At 42.1% G+C, this 21,594-nt stretch overlaps 1 protein-coding gene and 1 pseudogene across 8 annotated transcripts in view; one reads left to right on the top strand and one right to left on the bottom strand.

The window, feature by feature from the left end:
• Positions 1-21,594, top strand: part of XPO6 (exportin 6) — a 113,726-nt gene that overhangs the window by 56,693 nt on the left and 35,439 nt on the right. For all 7 annotated transcript variants that reach the window (XM_084882889.1, XM_084882888.1, XM_084882890.1 and 4 more), the window contains 3 exons: positions 71-197; positions 5,768-5,877; positions 18,691-18,799. In XM_084882889.1, coding sequence (XP_084739015.1) covers positions 71-197; positions 5,768-5,877; positions 18,691-18,799 — 346 coding nt within the window. The remainder of the gene's footprint in view (positions 1-70; positions 198-5,767; positions 5,878-18,690; positions 18,800-21,594) is intronic.
• LOC311621055 (arginine vasopressin-induced protein 1-like) lies at positions 15,452-17,028 on the bottom strand (annotated as a pseudogene). The gene is made up of 2 exons: positions 16,993-17,028; positions 15,452-16,335 (listed from the first exon to the last, which is right to left on the bottom strand). The product of its transcript is annotated as an arginine vasopressin-induced protein 1-like (transcript).

Genomic DNA, 21,594 nt, shown 5'->3' with positions numbered 1-21,594 from the left:
ATTGAATTTGAATTTTCTTTTAAGGAGGTGCTGTGTGTCTCATTGTCACCTTTTGTCTTCTCTTATTTAGCTACATCGAGAAGTTTACTGACTTTCTGCGGCTCTTTGTGAGTGTTCACTTAAGAAGAATTGAGTCCTATTCCCAGTTCCCCGTGGTGGAATTTTTGACACTTCTGTTTAAGTACACATTTCATCAGGTAATGCACCAGAATTGCCCATCCCTTTCTCCCCCACAGTCTGCGTTGTTTTCAGGAGAAAGACCTTTATTTCTCAAACATTTTGTAGTGCTTAATATGTAAAGATGAGCATGTTTATTCTTCATAACAACCCAGTGAGCTACGTATTATTATTATCATCTCCATTTAACAGATAAAGAAGTTAAGGCACAAAAAATAACTTGCTCAGGATCATACAGTAAGCGATGGAGCCAGGATTTGAGCCCATACAGTCTGTGCTCTCTTAACCACTATGGTGTTGGAGAAGCATACATTCTCCCAACCCTCTTCAACAAATACTTTTTGAGTTCCCATTATATTTCAGGAGCTAGGCATTTGTAATCTTTAAAGTCCTTGCCTCCATTGAGTTTACATTTTAGTGAACCAATATTTTTTATTTGTATATATTTTAACAGCTTTACTGAGGTAAAATTTATATACTACTAAATTCACCCGCTGCAATGGGACAACACAGTGATGTCAAGTACTAGAGACTGTGCCACCATCACCACAGTCCAGTTGTAGACATTTCCTTCTTACCCTATCCCTTGTGTCCTTTTGTGTGTGTGGTTAAAATCGGCTTTTTTATTGAAGTATCACACACATACAGAAAAGTGCAGACCATGTAACCACCACCTAACTCAAGAATTAGAACATTAACCATTACCAGCAAAACCCAGAAATCTCATGTCCCTTCCCCTTCATTTCTCCCTGAAGTAACCCCAATCCTGACTTTAACATCCCAGATTAGTTTCTAAGGGAAGCAAACAAAGTATATTTGTTCTGTCTGGCTTTTTTCATTTAGTATTATGTTTGTGAAATCATCTGTGCCGAGTGGTAGTAGTTGTTCTTTTTTTCATTGCTTTATGGTAAGTCATTGTCTGAAGATCTATTCCACTGCCAGTTTGGGCTGCTTGCAGTTTTGGTGACCAGGGATCATGTTGCAGTGAACATGTTTGCACACATTTTTGGTGTACATATCTAGCTCTTTCTGCTGGAACATACTAGTGAGGGCATCTGATTTTATAAGGAGACTTTTATGGTTGTTTAAATCTCTAATGTAGTTTAATGGGGCTAGAGGAAAGGCAGGGACCTAGGTTGGGAGGAGTGTGTGTCTGTGATAGGGGACTTGGAGTAAGGATTTAGTGTACGAGCCAGCCTTTCTCAAGGAGGTGCTTGGCACTCAGTCAGAGCACCCACTGGTAAGGTGAGCCATTCCTGGGAATAGGGAAGGGCGCAGGTGGAGGAGGGTAACCACAGGCTGTAATGGTCACTCAGTGATGGTCGGTAACTGTAGACTGGTGCCATCATCGCTGACTCTGTCAGACCTCCAAGTGCAGGACATCTGGCAGAGAGTCCGGTGAGTGCAGAGCAAGAAGGAAAACCTGCTGGCTCACCAGGCCTCAGGAGGAATAGAAGAGGGGATGAAATGTAGGAGGGTGAGGATGGGAAAGAGAAGGAGGCATCAAAGGTGGGAAAGTTTTGAGAGGGGTCCAGACAAACCTAAAGGGGACCAGGCAAAAGAAGGATTTGATAGATAGCATAGGACACGTGTAGCAGAAATGAAAGAGAGTAAGCGAGCTAGTGCTGACGTCAGAAAGAAGGGACAATGGGATGAGAACGTCTTGCAGTCTTGCCCCCTAGGTAAAAAGGGATCTTTTAGTATCCTATGTGCCGATGTAGAAGAATGTGTTCAAGTGTGTGCATATCTTAGGGCTTCTTTGGATTTGGACTAAAAATTCTTGTTGGGCTCTGGTTGTTCGTTAGGTCTGTGTCCTTGGAAAAGTCTATTTCGTTTCTTTTTATTTCAGTTTCCTTACCTAAGGTGAGCGGCTGCATAGGCATTTTCAGGGTCTTTCCCATGGTTCACCTTTTATGGTTCTTTTTCTAGAATCCTACGCTGATTGTAGTTCTCCATTGAACTGAAAAGGGTAGTTTTATATACATACACATAGTACACATACACATACATTATATTTATGTGCTGAAAAAAGAAATAGATATGGTAATGAAACAAACCACAACCTTCTTCCTCCTTTACCTGCAGGTCTCTGTCAGCTGAGCCCCCTTCTGCTCTCGTGGCCTCCTGTGTGAGGACCTTTCTTTCTGGGTGCAGGTTCCTGGACTGTGGAGTCCTCTAGGTTCGGGCAGAAGCAGATGCTGAGCATTGGCAGAGGGGTGGGAATCTGGAAGGTGCTCTGTGCCGTTTACACAGGGTGGGCAGCCCCTTGCTGGAGAGGCACAGTGGAGAAGAGATGGCAGGGCATACTCCTGCAGCAGGAGCTGGTGGTTGGGAGTTTTTTTGGGATACAATTTAAGAATAAGAAATTAAATGCTCTCTAGAGAGAGCTTTAAGTTCTCATCTACTCACTAACAGTGTGAACTTACTTCATCATTGTTTAGTTAACTGTTAAGTGGAGAAATAGGGCTTTTGTCTGGAGGGTTATTATGGATGTACTCAATATTTTTGCCTTTTGTTTATAAAATTCATGAAAAGTTTGGTATTGGTAAACATTTTGAAAGAAGAGATAAAGAATAAGATAAAGATGGTGTTAGTATCTTTCTTCTCTTTCTTTCCCTTCTTTGTTTTTCCACCTAAGTGCCTTGGTGCTGTCCCTCCAGCCACTAGTGCTCACCAGATGTTTGCCCACTGTCACTTTCCTAGCTTGCTGAAGCCCTGGGGTGTCTGCAGATAATCATATGATTTCTGTCTTCCTGCTTTTTCTCTGACTGTGTCATCACCACTTCCTTCTTGGTCTTGCATTTTTCATTTTGCCCCTTCTTCCTAAAACTCTCTGAGAGAGTGTGGCCTGGGGGTTGGGGAGGGCTCTGGACCAGAGTCTCAAGATCCCCATTTTAGTTCTGTTCCTGTTCCTTATCTTTTACCTTGGGTAGGTAACTTCTGAGTTTTTGCTCCTTTATCTATAAAATGGGAAGTAAAAAAATACATCTGTCCAGTTTCCTGGACTATTGTGAAGTTAACACAGATCAGCCCAGCTGGGTGTGGCTTAGTGGTTGAGTGTCAACCTGTCAACCAGAAGATCATGGTTCGATTCCCTGTCAGCCTGGGTTTTGAGCTCAACCCCCTTAGTGGGCTGTGTGCAAGAGGCAGCTGATCAGTGATTCTCTCTCAACGTTAATGTTTCTAGCTCTCTCGTCTTCCTTCCTCTCTGAAATCAATAAAAAAATATTTTTAAAAATCACATACACCAATGCAAATGGCAACTAACCACTACAGACCACTTGCAAATAAGAGAGGTATCATTAGTTTCTTTCTTTTTCTTTTTTTACTATGTCTTTATTGATTTCAGAAAGGAAGGGAGAGGGAAGGAGAGAGAGAAACATCAGTGATGAGAGAGAATCATTGATGGCTGCCTCCTGCACATTCACCACGGGAGAAAGCCCACAACCTGGGCATGTGCATTGGCTGGAATAGAACCTGGGGACCCTTCAGTCTGCAGGCTGATGAGCCAAACCAGCCAGGGCCATTAGTTTCTTAAAGAAACTTGTCAGGATAATTATCCCTGGAATCTAATAAGTAAATCTGAGTGCAGGTACATTTAAAAAATGGACTTGAAAAGTTGGATGACTTTAAAACGTGCAGTCAACCTATCATTGTTATCATCTTTCCAGTCTGTACCCACAGCAGTTGTCAATGGCCAGATGTGGGTTATACACGAGACCTCACAGTGGGGCTTGCATGTAAGGATGTGAATGGCAGTATTTCAGGTCCTACAGAAGGTTTATCTGCCCACTTTTTTTTTTTTCAAAGGCATGGTAAGATGTGTATAATTATAAAGTATTTTAACAACACCACAAAACCTGGACTTATATGGTGGCTTTTCTCTAATACACTTCTATGTGCTTCTGGTCAGTTATGTTCTTTAATGGGGGCTGGTGAGTATTTCAAACCAAGGAAGTAGAGGTGCGTGACTTAATTAAGGGAAGCTCAGCAGGCCAAAAGCCAGGACAAGACTACACCTCCGGGCTGGGCAAGTCGAGTGCCTGCGTACAATTGCCCATCTTCTCTCCATGTGGCTTATCAATTGTTTTCCTGTTTAATAGTCTACGTCATTTCTTTTCATGGACATATCTTGCGTTTTGTGAAGTCCGAAGTGGAGACAGGAAGCGGTCTTTCTCTTTTCTGAGAATGGCTTGTCAGTGGTCCTGTTGGAGCCCTAGCTGTCTGGCATCAGGGCTGCCTGGCAGGTTGTCAGCTTGGAGTCTGCTGTTTTTTAAGTTATAGTTTTCAGTCTCGGACTCACTGGGCACATAACTCCCTCTGCATGCTAACACACAACATTAGTTACTTCTTGGGCAAGTTTCATGCATGTCCATGTAAACTTCTGGATTTCCTTGTGGATCAGAAATGGAAGGAAAACTGATCCAAGGTGATGGTATTATTTCTTTCCACATCTGATTCTGCTACCAATACGTGGTTCAATCAAGCCATCACAACTAAAACCAAAGAGTTCTTGTAGGTAGCAAGAATTTGAGTGGATATGTAAGGGATTGAGGGACCACAGGTTGAAACTGAACATGTACTAGTATGAGAAGGTCTAGATGGTGGAGAGTATAATGCCTGGATTTTGTAAGAAATAGAGCGGAAAGCTCTCCAAAGCATTTGTCACTGCAATCACTCAAGTGGTCCGGCACTAGGATCCTACAAAGACTTTGTCTCCTCTCCTCACTTTGTCCTTATCAACACTGGATTAGAGATGCTGTTACTTGTTGGACACCCCTACTTCTGCAGATGAGTTGATGCCCCAGAGGCAGACTTAACAAGCTCATTGTCAGTCTGTTATATAGGAAGACTGCAAATGGTCTTTCCTAATGTTCAAATGTGTAAACTTGGCACTTTTGGAGCCACTGAAATTTATTTTTAGTTTCATAATGGTATGTTGTAGAAAGAGCATTTGCCGGAGGTAAAAGTACCTGCTCCTTCCCCTGACCTTGAATAAATCATATCTTTGGATCTCAGTTTTCTTCTCTATAAACAGATTTGAATTGAATAATCTGAAAGAGTCTTCCTTACCACTGTCTTAGATTTTAATATAGGTGTTTGCTTGGCTTATTTTGTAACTTAGTTTGTCCCACTTAGTATCTCCCTAATGACATGTTCTTCCATATGTGATTCTGCCACCAATTATGTTCTTTCCACATCTGATCCTGCCACCCCCGCCTTCCCTCTGAGATTCAACAGTCTGTTCCATGTTTCTACCGTGTTTCCCCGAAAATAAGACATCCTCCGAAAATAAGACCTAGCGCATGGAAAGATAAGAAATCCCCTGTAAATAAGACTTAGCGCAACTTTGGGAGAAAAAATTAATATAAGACACTGTCTTATTTTTGGGGAAACAGGGTATGTCTCTATACCCTTGTCTCGTTAGGTTCAACAGACCTAATTGTGAAGATCCTCTAAAAAACACCAGGAAGTTGAGGGAACCTAGACTTATGGTTGTGATATTCTGGTAGAAGTATATTGGTGGGTGGGTTCCTAAGGAGTGTTTGCACTAAGTAATTTCATTGTCTGGATTTCTTTTGCACCATAGCCTACGCATGAAGGTTACTTCTCTTGCTTGGACATCTGGACGCTGTTTCTGGACTATCTGACTAGTAAAATTAAAAGTCGTCTGGGAGACAAGGAAGCAGTTCTCAACAGGTAAACCCCAGAAATGTTGATAACTTAGAAATAGACATTTTTGCCAGTTTTTCTTATGGCCTTGAAGGGTCAACCATGCAGCCAGACCTCTTCAGTGAAACTTGAGTCACATAGCCTCATGTAGTAATGCCATTTACTATCTTCTTCCTTTTGCCCCTTAATATTTCATTTTCTGAAAACATTCCCCCCCTCCTCCCCTATTTAAAAAATACTGTTATTTTCTTTTTTTAGGTGTGATATACTTCATGTTTTGTGTGTGTGTGTGTGATATATATATATATATATATATATATATATATATATATATACACACATATATATACATATATATATATATATATATATATATATATATATATATATATTAATTTATTTATTTCAGAGTAAGGGAGAGGGACAGAGAGATAGAAACACCAATGATAGAGTATCATTGATTAGTTGCCTCTTGCAAGCCCCACACTGGGGTCAAGATTGCATGTGCCCAGGCCGGGAATCCCGGCTGGGCGTTGTGTGTTGTTTATAATGACATTAGTGAAGTATTTTATTGGATGAAATTATGTGACACCTGGGATTTGCTTTAAAATAATCCACTGGGAAGAGATGGGGAAGTGGGTTGGCCATGTGTTGGTTGAGGTTGAATTTAGTTGGTAGGAATTTAGGGTTCATTATATTCTTACTCCTATTCTTACTCCTTTATGCATTCCTTTTGTATGTGTTTTAAAATTTCCTTAATAAGGTATTATATACTTATAATGGAAAAGTATTTATTTTAGAAATCAGGCAAAGATAGAAAATAAAAGAAGATAAGTTATCCATAATTCTATAATACACAGATAATTACTTTTGTATTATACTTTTAAAATTTATATATATATATATATATATATATATATATATATATATATATATATTAAATTATTTTTAAAAAAATCTTTATTGTTGCAAGTATTACATACCCAAGTGGTCAGATTATTATGATCTCTTAACACATAATAATCTGGCCACTCAGTGTGTGTGTGTATATATATTACACACACACACACACACACATACACACACACACACACATATATATTAGAAGCCCAGTGCATGAATTCATGCATGCGTCGGGTCTAGCCAGCCTGGCCAGGGGGAGGGAACATGGGCAGTTGGCCAGCATGCTTGCTAGTCGAACTACTGGTCGAGGGGACAACTTGCATATTAGCCTTTTATTATATAGGATATATACTGAGTGGCCAGATTATTATGTGTTCGGAGATCATAATAATCTGGCCACTCAGTGTATGTCCCCTTTTTGCTCCCATTGACCCTTCTAGCCCATCCCTGTCCCAGACCTTTGCCACCCTATTTTCTGTGTCTATGGGTTATGCATATATGCATTCAAGTTCTTTGATTGATCTCTTCCCTCCCACCCACCCACCCCGCCTTTCCTCTGAGATTTGACAGTCTGTTCCATGCTTCTATGTCTCTGGGTCTATTTTGTTCCTTAGATTCCACTTACGAGTGAGATCATGTGATACTTGTCTTTCTCTGACTGGCTTATTTTGCTTAGCATAAAAATAGAAAATGGGGAAATGTTTTCTCCCCATGTGTCAGAAGCTCATTTTTTGCTTGCAGGTAGACAGTGTGTTTCCTGTACACTGTGGTCATTACTTCATTTGAGAAATAATGAGCTAATGTTTTTAGAATGCCTGGCACATTATAAATGCTCAGTAAATGGTATCAGTGGTTGGCGGCGGAGATGGTGAGCATGCCTTCCCCAGAAATGTGCCAAACAGAGGTGCTGAGGAGAATCCCTGCCTGGGAAGAGGTTGGATGGAACCTCTAAAACCCTTTCCACTGCTGAGGTTTTATGAGCTTTTAAAACTATAAATATTTGCATTTCAAGTTTAAACATTTGCACTTTTGTTCCCAAACATTATTTTTGTGATTGCAAAATAGCTTCCAAGTTGCTATGGTGCCAACTCACTTGTGGTTATGGGTAGTATATTCATGTATCAGAAATCTTATTACACAACAGTAGCTCCTGTTTTTGGTGAATTTGCTAACTGTAAGTAATTGTGTTTTTGAATGAAATTCTTCAAAGCAAATGTACTACTGCCAAATTCTTTCTTGGATGCCTAACAGTTGCATCGTTTAGTCCTGGGACTATGCCTAATTTTGCTATATTTAGTTGTAGATATTCTTTCATCTCTCTCACGCTTGTTGAAAGAATAAACTGGGGAAGTGATTAATATGGAAATCCTTCTTAAAGCACAGTACAAGTGTGCTTTAGGTGTGGAGAATATGGTTTCATTGGGAAAATGTACACTAGCAAATTATTACTATTGAATATATATTTAGATAGACTATTGTCCCAAAACAAGGAGCAGTGATATAGTTTAACTTCTTTTCTGCTTCATGGTAGCGGTGCTACTTTTGGTCAGGTTATATGCTGGCTACATTTATTTCCTCTTGCAGAATTAGCATACTAATACCTATCTTGAAGATTGGCTAGGATGTATATAGAATCATGTGTATAAAATACCTGCACAGCACCTAACATATGATTAGACAGTCATAGCGATGACCCCAACAGTAATAGTAATAGATGATGTTGCTGCCATTTGGCTATGGTGGTGACTATGGAGTTAAGTGACAGGGCCCCTGGAGAGCCTAAAGGCCTTTAGCCTTCCTGCTGATGTCGACCTGTCTGCCCAGGCACCTGTTATTTGATAGCATCTGATACCACAGTTGTCAGTGGTTCTGGCTTTTATTATTGTTAATCTTCACCTGAGGATTGAAAGAACAAATGAATAAATAAATACGTAGGCAATAAACAGACAACTCAAGATGGATAACTACAAAGGATTAAAGCATAATCCCGGATAGCTTTTTCAACTCTATAATGAAATAACTAAGACTAAAATCATTTACTCTCTAGGGAAGTCCATTTTTCCATTGATTTTTAGAGAGAGTGGAAGGGAGGGGGAGAGAAAGAGAGAGAGAGAGAAACATTGATGTGAGAGAGACATATTGATTGGTTGCCTCCTGCATGCCTCCAACCAGGACCAGGGACCAAGCCTGCAACCGAGGTATGTACCCTTGGTCCAAATAGAACCCCTGACCTTCAGTTTGTGAGCTGATACTCTATCCACTGAGCCAAACCAGGTAGGACCTGGCTGACCACTTTTAGCACTAGGGATTTTTTTCATTATCGTTTGATTGTCATTCTAAATGAAGCTTTCTAATTTTTCATGATTTTTTAAAAGAATATATTTTTATTGATTTCAGAGAGGAAGGTAGAGGGAGAGAGATAGAAACATTAATGATGAAAGAGAATCATTGATTGTCTGCCTCCTGCATGCCCCTTCTGGGGATTGAGCCCAAAACCTGGGCATGAGTCCTTGACTAGAATCGAACCTGGGACCCTACTGCATGCCGATGCTCTCTCCACTGAGCCAAACCGGTTAGGGCATGACTTTTTTTTTTTTTTTTAAAGCATACACTTACAACACTTTTATATATTTAAACAACAAAAATGCCCAAACCCCAAGCCTTCAGAGTTGGTCTGTGGCTTATGCTGTGAAAGAGTAACCATCATCTGAAGACCTGCTTGGCCATCAAATATCTCATAGTGGTCTAGACTTGTTCTAAACATGGCCTAGACATGTTCTATGGTAGTAGACTGACCAGGAATGGTGTATAAGTATTCCACTGGGGTCCACAAAGAAAAAAATTGGACTTTAACTGATAAATTTTATCTGTCACCTTTTTTTTTTTTTTAATATATATATATATATATTTTATTGAGTTTTTACAGAGATGAAGAGAAAAGGGTAGAGAGTTAGAAACATGGAGAGAAACATTTATCAGCTACCTCTTGCACCGCCCCTACTGGGGATGTGTCCTCAACCAAGATACATGCCCTTGACCGGAATCGAACCTGGGACCTTTCAGTCTGCAGGCTGATGCTCTATCCACTGAGCTATCTGTCACCTTTTATACTGTACATTTATACAAGCATGCTCAAAAGTTTTTAAATGAAAGTTTTAAAAGTTTGGTAGCCACTGTTCTAGTTATAAAAGATCCCAATATATCAGACTGTGCTGTTTTGCAGAAGCAGCTGAAAAAGAGCACTGGCTATTGGTAATTACCACATTCATTTTATCTGAGAGCTTATAAATATGATCAAATGTTTTTCAACCAATAAAATATATCTGAGAGAAGTTTGGGTGCTTTTGGAATCAGACTTGTGGTTGAGCCAGAATTTCAGAAACGATTGATCTTACAGGAAGTAGTCAGAATGTTTTCTTCAGTGTGTTAGAGGGAAATGTAGGTGTGGTTAAGTCACAGAAGCAGCTCTGAGTTCCTGTTCCTTGTGGTTTAAAGGTTTTGCATCATTTGTCACTGACAACAATGTGGTAGACATTGTAGGCTTCAAATTTAGAAGCACAAATGTACATGGATTTATTTTTAGTCTTAGGAGCTTGGAAATTAGAGCTCTGCATGTTCTTACTCAGAATACTTCAGAGCTTCTTGATCAGAACTGGTGGGGATTTTAGAGAACTTGGGTTCCAATATTAATGGAGTAAAAAGGTTCTGTAACTTACCCAGCTGAACTTGCTGGTGGGGTGCACTCAGTGGTTGAGCTTCATCCTATGAACCAGGTTCGATTCCTGGTCAGGACACATGCCCCTGTTTTGGGCTAGATCCCTAGTGTGCAATGTGGGGAGGCAGCCAATCAATGGTTCTTCATTACTGTTTCTATCTCTCCCTCTCCCTCCCTCTCTGAAATCAATTTAAAAAATAAGAATTGTTGGTGGGGTTCATTTTCCAGGTTTACCATTTTGAGGTGGTGTGCAAAGACCTGATTTTCTTTCTATTGTACTTTTCCTCCTTTGTACTTTGTGGATAGTTGTACCTATCTTGTAAGTTGTTGAGAAAATGAACCAATGTGTGTAAAGCCCCGTGGCTGACAGTAAGTGCTCAGTAATACGCATTGGTGTTCTTCCCTTTTCTCTCTCACTCTTTTTCCTTTGTGCTGGTCAATGTGAAGGCAGCCACCTGTGTAGAAACTTATTTTTACAGGAAGATGAGGAAACCTGAAGTGAGTTAAGCAACTAAAGTTACTGACTTGTGAACAAAACCCTTTGTCATGAGACTACGGACAAGTGCTAGCCACAGACCAGTCAGGGATTCCGGATGACACTAGATTGAACTGTAAACAAAAGTGGGTGAGCATGAGACAAATTGCTGCCCTTTTTTTCCTGAGTGGGCTTTCTGCTTAATAAAGAAGCGCCATTATGACACATGACATTTTGATACAATTAATAAAAGATGTTAACTAGTTTTAAATGAAGGCTCCAGTATCTTTCTAGCTCCTGCTAAGAGAAATGCATGCCTTTGACTTCCCTAGAGAGTAAGTGATTTTGGTCTTAGTTATCTATTATAGAGTTGAAAAAGCTATCCAGGATTATGTTTCAGTCCTTTGTAGCTATCCATCTTGAGTTGTCTTTTTATTGCCTATTTATTTATTTATTTATTTATTTATTTATACTTATTTATTTATTTGTTCATTTGTTCTTTCATTCTTCATATACTTACTGAGCATCTACTATGTAGTTGCCTTAACATGTAGAATTTTATTTAACTCTCAGAAGTTGGGATGTTTTTGGAATCACATCTGTGGCTTGAGTCATACAGATCTGTAGGTTTATCTCTATAATATATATATATATATATATATATATTTAAACCTTTAAAGCTTTAAAATTCCTCTGAGCAGAGCTTTAGCTTTATCAAATTTTAGTATGTTCCCTTTTCCTTTTCACTGTTTAGTGTATTTTTAAAATTTATTTTTATTTATCTATTTATCTTTTGTTAATCTTCACTCGAGGATATTTTTTTCCATTGCTTTTCAGAGAGGATGGAAGGGAGGGTGAGAGAGAAAGAGAGGAGACAAAGACAGACAGACATGTGAGAGAGAGAGAATGATCGGTTGCCTTCTGCACATACCCTGCCTGGGGCTGGGGGAAGGGGAGAAGATAGGTGGGAACGAACCTGCAACTCAGGTAGTGCCCTTGACTGGGAATTAAATCTATACCCTTCAGTGAGTGGGCTGATATTCTAATCATTTAGCACACTGGCTAGGCTAATTTTTTTTTTTTAAATCCTCACCTACAGATATGTTATTCATTGATTCTAGAGAGAGAAAGGAGAGGGAGAGAGAAAGGAGAAGATTGATGTGAGAAGCATCAATTGGTTACCTCATGCAGGGGTCCAACCAGGGATTAAAACCTCACCTGGGTATGTGCCTAACCTGGAATTAAACCTGTGACCCTCTTGTGCACAGAACGACTCTCCAACCACCGAGTCACACTGTCCAGGGCTGTTTAGTGTATTTCAAATTTCCTGTTTAATTTACAGATATTTGAGATTTTCCATATATTTTGTTGTTTTCAAGTTTAGATTGAGCTGAAAACATAATTTACATGATTTCCATTATTTTCTATTTGTTATGCTTGTTTTATGAACTAGTCTTCTTGGTGATTGTTCATTGTGCACTGAAAAGAGTATGCATTCTCCTGTGATTGGGTGAGGTGTTTTATAAATGTCAGTCATTGATCAGGTTGGTCGATGGCATTCTACATGTTGTCTTTATCCTGCTTGTTCTGTCAGTTACTGAGAGAGGTGAGCTCTCCAAGTCTAATTGTGCGATTGTCAGTCTCTTTTCAGTTGTATCAGTTTTTGCTTCATTTGAAACTGTGTTGGTTGCACGCAAATTTAGTTTTCTCTTTTAATGTATCTACTGGGTGTTTGACTATATCTCATTATATGACTTTTTTTAGTAGTTGCTCTGGCATTACAAAATATATACCTAACTTTGCACTTACATTTTATCACTTCAATTGTAATGTAGAGACCTTAGCATTATATTAATCCTTTACTCTCCCTTCTTTGTATTGAGGCTGTCATATGTTTAACACCTATGTACATTGAAAACCTCATCCGACAATGTTTAGTTTTTGCTTTGTTAATCATTCATATATTAAAGATCTTAATAGGAGAGAAATAGTTATTGTATTTACCCACAATTTGCCAATTCTCTTGCTTTCCCTTCATTCTTGAAGTTCCAGGTTTCTTTCTTATTGACATTTACCCTCCTTATTAATCAGCTAGGTCTGCCATAACAAAATACTATTGGCTGAGTGGTTTAAATAACATTGATTTCCTCACAGTTCTGGAGGCTAGAAGTCACAGACCAAAGTGCCGGCAGGTGCAGTTTCTGGTGGGGAGCCTTCCTGGCTTGTAGATGCTGCCTTCTCTCTTAGTGCTCTCAGGGCCTTTCTCCTGTGCTTATGTGGGGAGAGAGAGGGAGCATACCTGTGCTCTCTCGTCACTTCTTCTTCATGTAAGGGCACTGGACCTATTGGATGAAGGCCCTACTTTTGTGACTCCACTAAACTTTTTTCCCCCTCTTATCCATTACTTTTATTACTTCTTTATAGTCTTTAAATAGCTTCAAAGTCTTTAAATTCCCTTTTAGATATTAATAGATTGCTTTGGGTAGTATGGGCATTTTAATTATGTTAATTCTTCCAATCCATGAACACAGTATATTCTTCTATTTGTTTGTATCTTCCTCTATTTATTTATTTTTTTTCTTTAATGTCATGTAGTTTTCCTAGTACAGGTCTTTTACCTCCTTGGTTAGGTTTATTCCAAGGTATCTTTAAAAAAAATTCTTTATTGATTTCAGAGAGGGGAAAGGGAGAGATAGATAAAAAGATCAATGATGAGAGAGAATCATTGCATGCCCCCTACTGGGGGTTGAGTCTGCAACCCAGGCATATGCTTTTGGCTGGAATTGAACCTGAGACCATTCAGTCCACGAGCTGATGCTCTGTCTACTGAGCCAAACCAGCTAGGGCTATTCCAAGGTATCTTATTTATTTATTTATTTATTTACTTACTTACTTACAAAATTCGTGCACTGGGGGGGTGGTTCCTTAGCCCGGCCTGCGCCCCCTCTTGTAGTCTGGAGCCATCAGTTGGACACCTTAGCGCTGCCACAGAGGCAGGAGAGGCTCCCGCCACCGCTGCTGCACTCTCCAGCTGTGAGCCCGGCTTCTGGCTGAGTAGCACTTCTCCTGGGGAGCACACTGACCACCAGGGGGCAGTTCCTCTGTTGAGTATCTGCCCCGATGGTCAGTGAGCATCATAGTGACTGGTCGTTCTGCAGTTCGGTCAATTTGCATATTAGCTTTTTATTATACTAGAGGCCCGGTGCACAAAATTTTTTCACGGGGGTGGGACTATTCCTCAACCTGGCCGATACCCTCTCCAATCTGGGACCCCCTCACGGGATGTCTGACTACCAGTTTAGATCCGATAAACCGGCAGTCAGACATCCCTCTCACAATCCAGGACCACTGACTCCTAACTGCTTGCCTGCCTGTCTGCCTGATTGTCCCCTAACCACTTCCCTTCTGGCCTGATTGATGCCTAACTGTTCCCCTGCTGGCCTGTTGGCCCCCAACTGCCCTCCCCTGCTGTCCTTATCACCCACAACTGCCCTCCCCTGCCAGCCTGTTCACCCCCAACTGCCTTCCCCTGCCTGGCCTGATGGCCCCCAATTACCCTCCCCTGCTGGCTTGATCTCTCCCAACTGCCCTCCACTGCTGGCCTGATTACCCACAACTGCCCTTCCCTACTGTGAGCTGTCTCCTCTGTGTGAGGTGGTGGAGACATCAGGACCAGCCTCCTCTGTGCCACATAGAGCTGCAGGACCTCCAGGTCTCACTGCACGGAGTGGCCACTGGGCCCCGCCTCTGCTGTGCATGTGGCTATCTTGTGGTGGCCATCTTGTGGCAGCCATTTTGTGATGATGTTGCACAAGGGTGTGATGCCACCTAGGCTTTTATTATATAGGATAAGATACACACACACAGGCACACACACAAACATACATATATATTTCAGAGAGAAAGGGAAAGAGAGAGAGATGAGAGAGAATCAATGATTGGCTACTTCCTGTACATCCTCTGGGGATGGAGCCCACAATCCAGGCATCTGCCCTATATGGTAATTGAACTGTGACCTCTTGGTTCATAGGTTGATGCTCAACCACTGAGTCACACCTGCCGGGCTCATTTATTAATTCTAGTGGTTTTTTGTGTGGAGTCTTTAGGTTTTCTGTGTACAATATCATGTATTTATTTATTTATTTACAAAATTCTGGTGAGTCTTTAGGTTTTCTGTGTACAATATCATGTCTTCTCCAGATAATGACAATTTTACTTACTCCTTTTCAAGTTGAATGCCTTTGATTTTTTTTCTTCTTGTATGATCTCTGTGGCTGGGATTTTGATTCTCTTGCCATTTTTCCCATAGATGTTGCCTTTTTATTACTGATTTCCCTGCCAGTATTCTTCTCTGGGCCATGTTTAGTTACCAGTGTAATCTAGGTTGTGAAGTCATTTACAAACACTCTCATCACATAAGTTGGAACTCTTAGACTAGATGGCTTGTATTTGTATTTGTTTTTGTTGTTGTTGTTTTTGTTTTGTTTTGTTTTTTGTGCAAATGTTTTTATTTTGCCACTTAAACCAGTTTACTTGTGTGGCCTGACAGGGACAGGGGTGTAGGACAGGCTGCTGGACCATGGGCCATAATACAGGAGGGTTAGTGGCAGGAGTGGTGAGATGCTTGGTCTGCGTGCCCGTCACTTAGCTCCCAGGGGAATGTCATGCAGCCCAAGTATAGTGTTAGGTGGGGAAGGGCCAAGGCATAATCGTCACTGTTGCTGCTCCTGGTGAGGAATGGTCCCACACAATTAGCGCTCAGTGGATGTCTCCAGTCCTCTTCTGAACTGAGCAGGCCAGCAGCAGCATGTGGGGCTGTCTGCCTCAGGTCTTCCTCCTTCACCTTCCCGGGCCCTGTGGACAAAGTCCCTGATTCCTGGGGAAGATAGTGCCATTCTCAGCCCCTTCCCTGGATCAGTGATCTGATGGAGGTAGCTTGTGGGGCCCGACTTCCTCCAATTCCGGCGGATCCTGGCACTTGTCCTCCTAGTGTTCAGATACTGGTCGCTGGAAGCCGTCTCTGTGGGTCACCCAGTGGATCGCGGGGCTCTGGGATTCTGAGCCGGCTGCAGCGATGTAGCGAGTGGCCCAGGGATTTCTGCCTCGGAGGCCTCTTTCTGCGCAGCCTCCTCAAGGCCTCCTCCACACGGTGGTCCCCTGCTCACTCCTAGATGATCTGTGCCCGCTCCTCCGCCAGCTGGTCCCCGCTGCGCTGGAACAGACTCTGGATCTGCAGCAGCTCTGCGTCCTGGAAGATGTGGGCCGAGGCCTGCTTGCGGCCCCGGGCCTCAGTGGGGGCCTGCCAAGGGAGAGGCTCGCTCACCGCAGAGGCTGGGGTGCCTATCCTGGGTGCTCTGAGCGCCGTGGCCGGCCGCCTCGGTCCCAGCGCGGCCTAGATGGCTTGTATTCGATCTTGACATTGGATATCATTCAACTTTGGTTATCTTATTATCCTAGTATTCACATATATAGACTGAGTCCTGTCAGGAAAACAGAAATTACTAGATTATTTTAAGAATTCAGTGTAGGAAATTGATTAAACTGGTTTTAGAGGACTGGGAAAGTAAAAGGGGAACCCTGAGATAACAGATAACTATAGGAAGCAGCTCCACCCCTAGGTTGAGGGTACCAAAGGAAAGAGGTTGGGGTTATGAAATCTTCATCAGAGAGATGAACCCAGGCAGCTAGAGCTCATGTGTCTGAGGACAGAGGGCTACCCCACTGCCACAGGAGCTCCTGGGGGCCCATGGAGCGGGCACTGAATCCTTTGAGGAGAGAGAATAGTTTGGCCACTATTGTCACTTCTGAGAGTGCACGAGGAGGCTGCTTCTGGGAGTGCGGAAGCTGGAAACTGGAATAGGTGTCACTACCAGATGATTATTGTTGGGGTGTTGGGGAGACATTGCTGGTCAGCAAGCCCATAGGAAGAGGGAGTCCCTCTCCCTCCTTTCCCCCATCTCTTCCCCTCCCCCCATCTTCCTCTGCACCCTGTTGAGAGAGCCTAGTGGGCTGAGAAGTGTGCTTTGTGGCATCTCAGCTCCAGTATCACAGTCTGGAGAGTAGCTGAGAGCTGAATGACCAGCATGATGGCTTCTCCTATGAGCGGGAGCAATTCCTGATCCTGTCTGAGAAACATTGCAGGACAGGCAAGCACTTAAGCAACATGATTTGTTCTTGAAAATTAGTGGTTTGTTGGCCTTTGTGTTAGCAACTGTTGTGCATCAGAGTTTCTCCAGGCTCTTGCCATTTTCCCCCTTAGATTATGTGTTGATAAAACTGATTAAAGAGCAGGCTTGGGTTGCTTGGTGGCTTGGAGCATCATTCTGTACACAAAAAAGGTTGTGGGTTTGAATCCCAGTCAGGGCATATACCTGGGTTGTGAGTTTGATCTCTGGTCAGGGCATGTGCAGGGGGCAGCCCATCTATGTCCCCCTTCCTCCCTCCTTCTTTCCCTTTTCCCTCTCTTCCTCTCCCCCCTTTCTTCCCCGTCTCCTTTCTTTTTCTCTCTTTAAAAAAATCAATGAAGAACATATCCTCGGGTGAGGATTTAAAGAAAAAAAAAAAAAAAAAAAGAGTAGGTATGGGGGAGTGCGTGGAGCAGGCTCAAAGCCCATTTGGTGGTTTATGTGTAGAGAACATGGGGTGTTGAGTTAGGAGCCTTGAATTCAACTCAGCTAGCTTTGGGCAATTTATTTAGCTTCTGTCAACTGTAGTTTTCTCATCAGAAGAATACTATTAATACCACTTACCCCTCTCAGTTGTTAAAAGGATTAAATCATTGAATTAATTAATATTTATAAGTAGTGCCTGCAATTTCCCAGAGCAACCACTGAGAAAATATATGGTGCAGAGAAAGACAAGTACCATATGATTTCACTCAAATGTGGAATTTAATGAACAAGCTGAACTACCAAGCAAATTAGACACAGACTAATAAATAGAGAGCAGGCAGATAGCTCGAGGGGTGGGGTGGGTGTGAGTAGAGGGATTAAGTAAAAAAGGAAATAAAAAAGGAGTGAACTCATGGACTTGGACAACAGAGTGATGGCTATGGAGGTGGAGGTGAAAGAGAACATAGAGGAGATAAAAGGGGATGGAAAAAATAAAATTAAATATATAGTAAAAGAAATGACAAGGGAATTAAAATGGTAAACTAGAAAATATCTGTTTAGCACAAAATGGAAGGATTGAGAAACAAACGATATGACATGGAGCAAATAACAAAATGGCAGAAGTCCTTCTTTATCAGTAATTACATTAAATGTAAAGGGTTAATTTCTAGTTAAAAAGTAGAAATTGGCAGAATGGATGAAAAAAATTTGTCCAACTCCGTGTTGTCTATAAGAGACTCACTTTAGTTTCAAAGACACAGATAGGTTGAAATAAAAAGGATAGAAAAAGATACTTTATGCAAACAATAACCAAAGGAGGTCCGGGTAGCTACACTGATGTCAGACAAAATAGACCGAAGACAAAAATCGCTGCTAGAGACAAAGAAGGACATTATAGATGTTAACGGACTGTCCAGCAAGAAGGTGCTGGAGCGTAGTTAAATAAAGAACACTCTGCTACTGCTCTGCGCTCACCTACACACTTGCCAGCCCAGACACTGGTTTAGTTTAGATGCTCCTTTTGTGTACGGTAACTCAGCACATGAACGCCATTCCCTTCACGGTGCAGGATGCCTTTTTGACGGCTGAGGCTAAAAGCTTGCTCTCACCGGAAGTTGATTTCTCCCCGCACGTAGGTACGAAGACGCCCTAGTCCTCTTGCTCTCGGAGGTGTTGAATCGAATCCAGTTCAGATACAACCAGGCCCAGCTGGAGGAGTTGGATGACGAGACTCTGGATGACGACGTAAGCACACGCCCCAGTTGGCCTTTCTTGGTTGTCATGTGGTGTGAATCAGCATGGAGACCTGGAGCAGCCAGTCCTCGGCTCTGGAGACTTTTAAAGCCAGAGTAGTCTTACAGTTTGAGTTGTTCATATGAAATTTATATCCTGCCCGTCTCTTTGGGTTCATTAACTGTAAAAAAAGGTTTTCCAGGCATTTTTACCTATGTGGGCTAGAGATGTAAGTACACCTGCTCAGTGAAAAGTGTAAGACTTCGGTATCCCTCCTATTCTACACTACCACCTCCCACTTTGGGCAACAGATAAAAGCTAGTTGGATGCTGGTGGAAATAGTGAAAGAGATACTTAAACGAAAAGACTAGAATGAAAGGAAATTTCTGTTGAGTATATTTTGTAAACTGACATTTCTTAAAATCGGTTTTGAATTTATTGATGCTGGTGTCTCACATTGATAAGGAAAATGTTTTTAAGGACACAACTCTAGTGTGTTTTTTTTCCGTAACCACCATGCACTTTAGAATTGTCAAGTCACTGGTATAGCTTCAAAATCGCAGTGACTGGGGCATAATCAAGACCATGAGGGTAGCCATGTTTGGGTTGAAAGAGCTCTGTACTCTGCACTGGGAATCAGATGGCCTGGATTTGAATCCACGAAGGAGACAGAGGCCAGGGCATTGAATTTCTCCGAACCTTAAATTTCTCATCTCCCAAAAGTGGGAGGTATGTCTGTGTTGACAGTTGTGTGAGGGTAACACATGCAGAAGGACTGGCTACATGCCTGGTGCATGCTGGGTGCTTGGTAAACTTGGCTTCACTTCTTGTTAACTGTATGACTTGGGCCAATGCTTTCTCGTATTCTAGCATGGATAAGAGCCACTGGCACAGATGTTAAACAGATTTTTTTTTCTTTTTCTTTTTAATAAGTTTTTATTTTTCATATTATTACAAATGTTCCTTCCCCCCCCCCCCCCCACCATTGCTCTCCTCCACCAGGTTCCCACCCCACCCTCTGCCCTTTCCCCTCTCCCCATTGTCCTCATCCATAGGTGCACAGTTTATGTTCAATCTCTTCCCACGCCCCCCTCTCCCCTTTTCCCCAAGAATCGTCAGTTCACTCCCCTTCCATACCTCTGATTCTATTATATTCAACAGTTAATATTGTTCATCAGATTTTTTTAATTTCCTTGGTTTTTAGATTCACTTGTTGATAATTACGTATTTGTTGTTCATAATTTTTATCTTTGTTTACTTTCTCTTCTGAAAGAACCCCCTTCAGCAATTCATATAATTCTGGTTTGGTGGTGATGAACTCCTTTAGCTTTTTTTTATTAGTGAAGCTCTTTATCTGGCCTTCGATTCTGAGTGATAGATAGCTTTGCTGGGTAGCTTATTTTTGGCTGTAGGTTCTTGCTATTCATCACCTTGAATATTTCTTGCCATTCCCTTCTGGCCTGCATGGTTTCTGTTGAGAAGTCAGCTGACAATCGTATAGGTGCTCCTTTATAAGTTACTACCTTCTTTGCTCTTGCTTCTTTTAATATTCTCTCTTTATCTTTTGCTCTTGGAATTTTAATAATGATGTGTCTCGGTGTGGTCCTTCTTGGATTCCTTTTGTTTGGAGTTCTGTGCGCTTCCTGGACTTGTAAGTCAAATTCTTTCACCAGGTGGGGGAAGTTTTCTGTCACTATTTCTTTCAGTATGTTTTCGATATCTTGCTCTCTCTCATCTTCTGGAACCCCCATAATTCTGATGTTGGTTCGCTTGAAGTTGTCCCAGAGGTTTCTTACATTATCTTCAATTTTCTGGGTTCTCTTGCCTTCTAGCTTCTGTGGAGGAGTGTCTTCTGGCTCTTTATGTTCCAAATCTTTGACTTGATTCTTGCGATCTTCCCTTCTGTTTTTAGGACTCTGTAGAATATTTTTTATTTCAGACAATGTATTCTTTATTTCTTGTTGATCCCTTATCATTTCTTGTTGACTCCTTATTAATTCTAGTTGATCTCTTTTCATATCCTCATAGGCCTTATCCATCTTTTCTAGGAAATTCTTGAAAAACCTTATAAGCGTAGATTTGAACTCTATATCCAGACGCTTTTTGTCCTCTATTTCTCTCGTTTGTGATCTATTTTGTTGTCGCATTTCGCAGTTACAGATGGGACGGAGTTTCAGGGTGGAGCCTGCAGCTTTGGCTTCCGTCAGCCCCGCCCTATGCGGGTCCTTCAGTGCTCGCTGCCGGCGCCTCTGAGAGAAAGGTGCCCTTGATTTTCGCCTGCTGCCAAACAGTCTATGCTCTCCCACAATGAGCCCGGTATTGGGGTTCAGTTCAGTTGGAAGTGGAGTTGGAGGTGGCGTTCAGAGCAGTCTGGAGCCCCAGTCTCCTTCCCGTCAGGGCAATCCCGCGGCACAGCTGACCGTCCCTTCTCTGGGGGCAGTGTGTGCGCCTCCGGGACCTCCTTTCTCCGCTACCCCGGGGTTCCGACTTACAGCCCAGCTCCCTATGGCTGAGCCTGAGTCCCCGGGGTCTGGCCCAGAACTGGGGTTCAGAGCAGTCAGGGGCCCAGCACAGTCGGAGTTTTATCTCCTTTCCGCTAGGGAACGCCCGCCAGGCACTCGGCCTCCCTCCTCTCCGGCTCCGTCCTCTCTGCGCGCGCCGCGTGTCTCCGTACCTTAGGCTTTTACAGCTCCTCCGTGCTTCCTTCTGGTTTTCTCCTTGCTTCTTGTTGTAGGATTTCCAGTCAGTCGACTTTCCTGTAGTTCTGGGTAATGTCCATTTTATATTTTAGTTGTATTTTATTAAAA

The sequence above is a fragment of the Pipistrellus hanaki genome (genome assembly GCF_964339955.1).
Source record: "Pipistrellus hanaki genome assembly, chromosome: 4".
Taxonomy (NCBI): Eukaryota; Metazoa; Chordata; class Mammalia; order Chiroptera; family Vespertilionidae; genus Pipistrellus; species Pipistrellus hanaki.
This window is presented reverse-complemented; position numbering and strand designations above follow the sequence as displayed.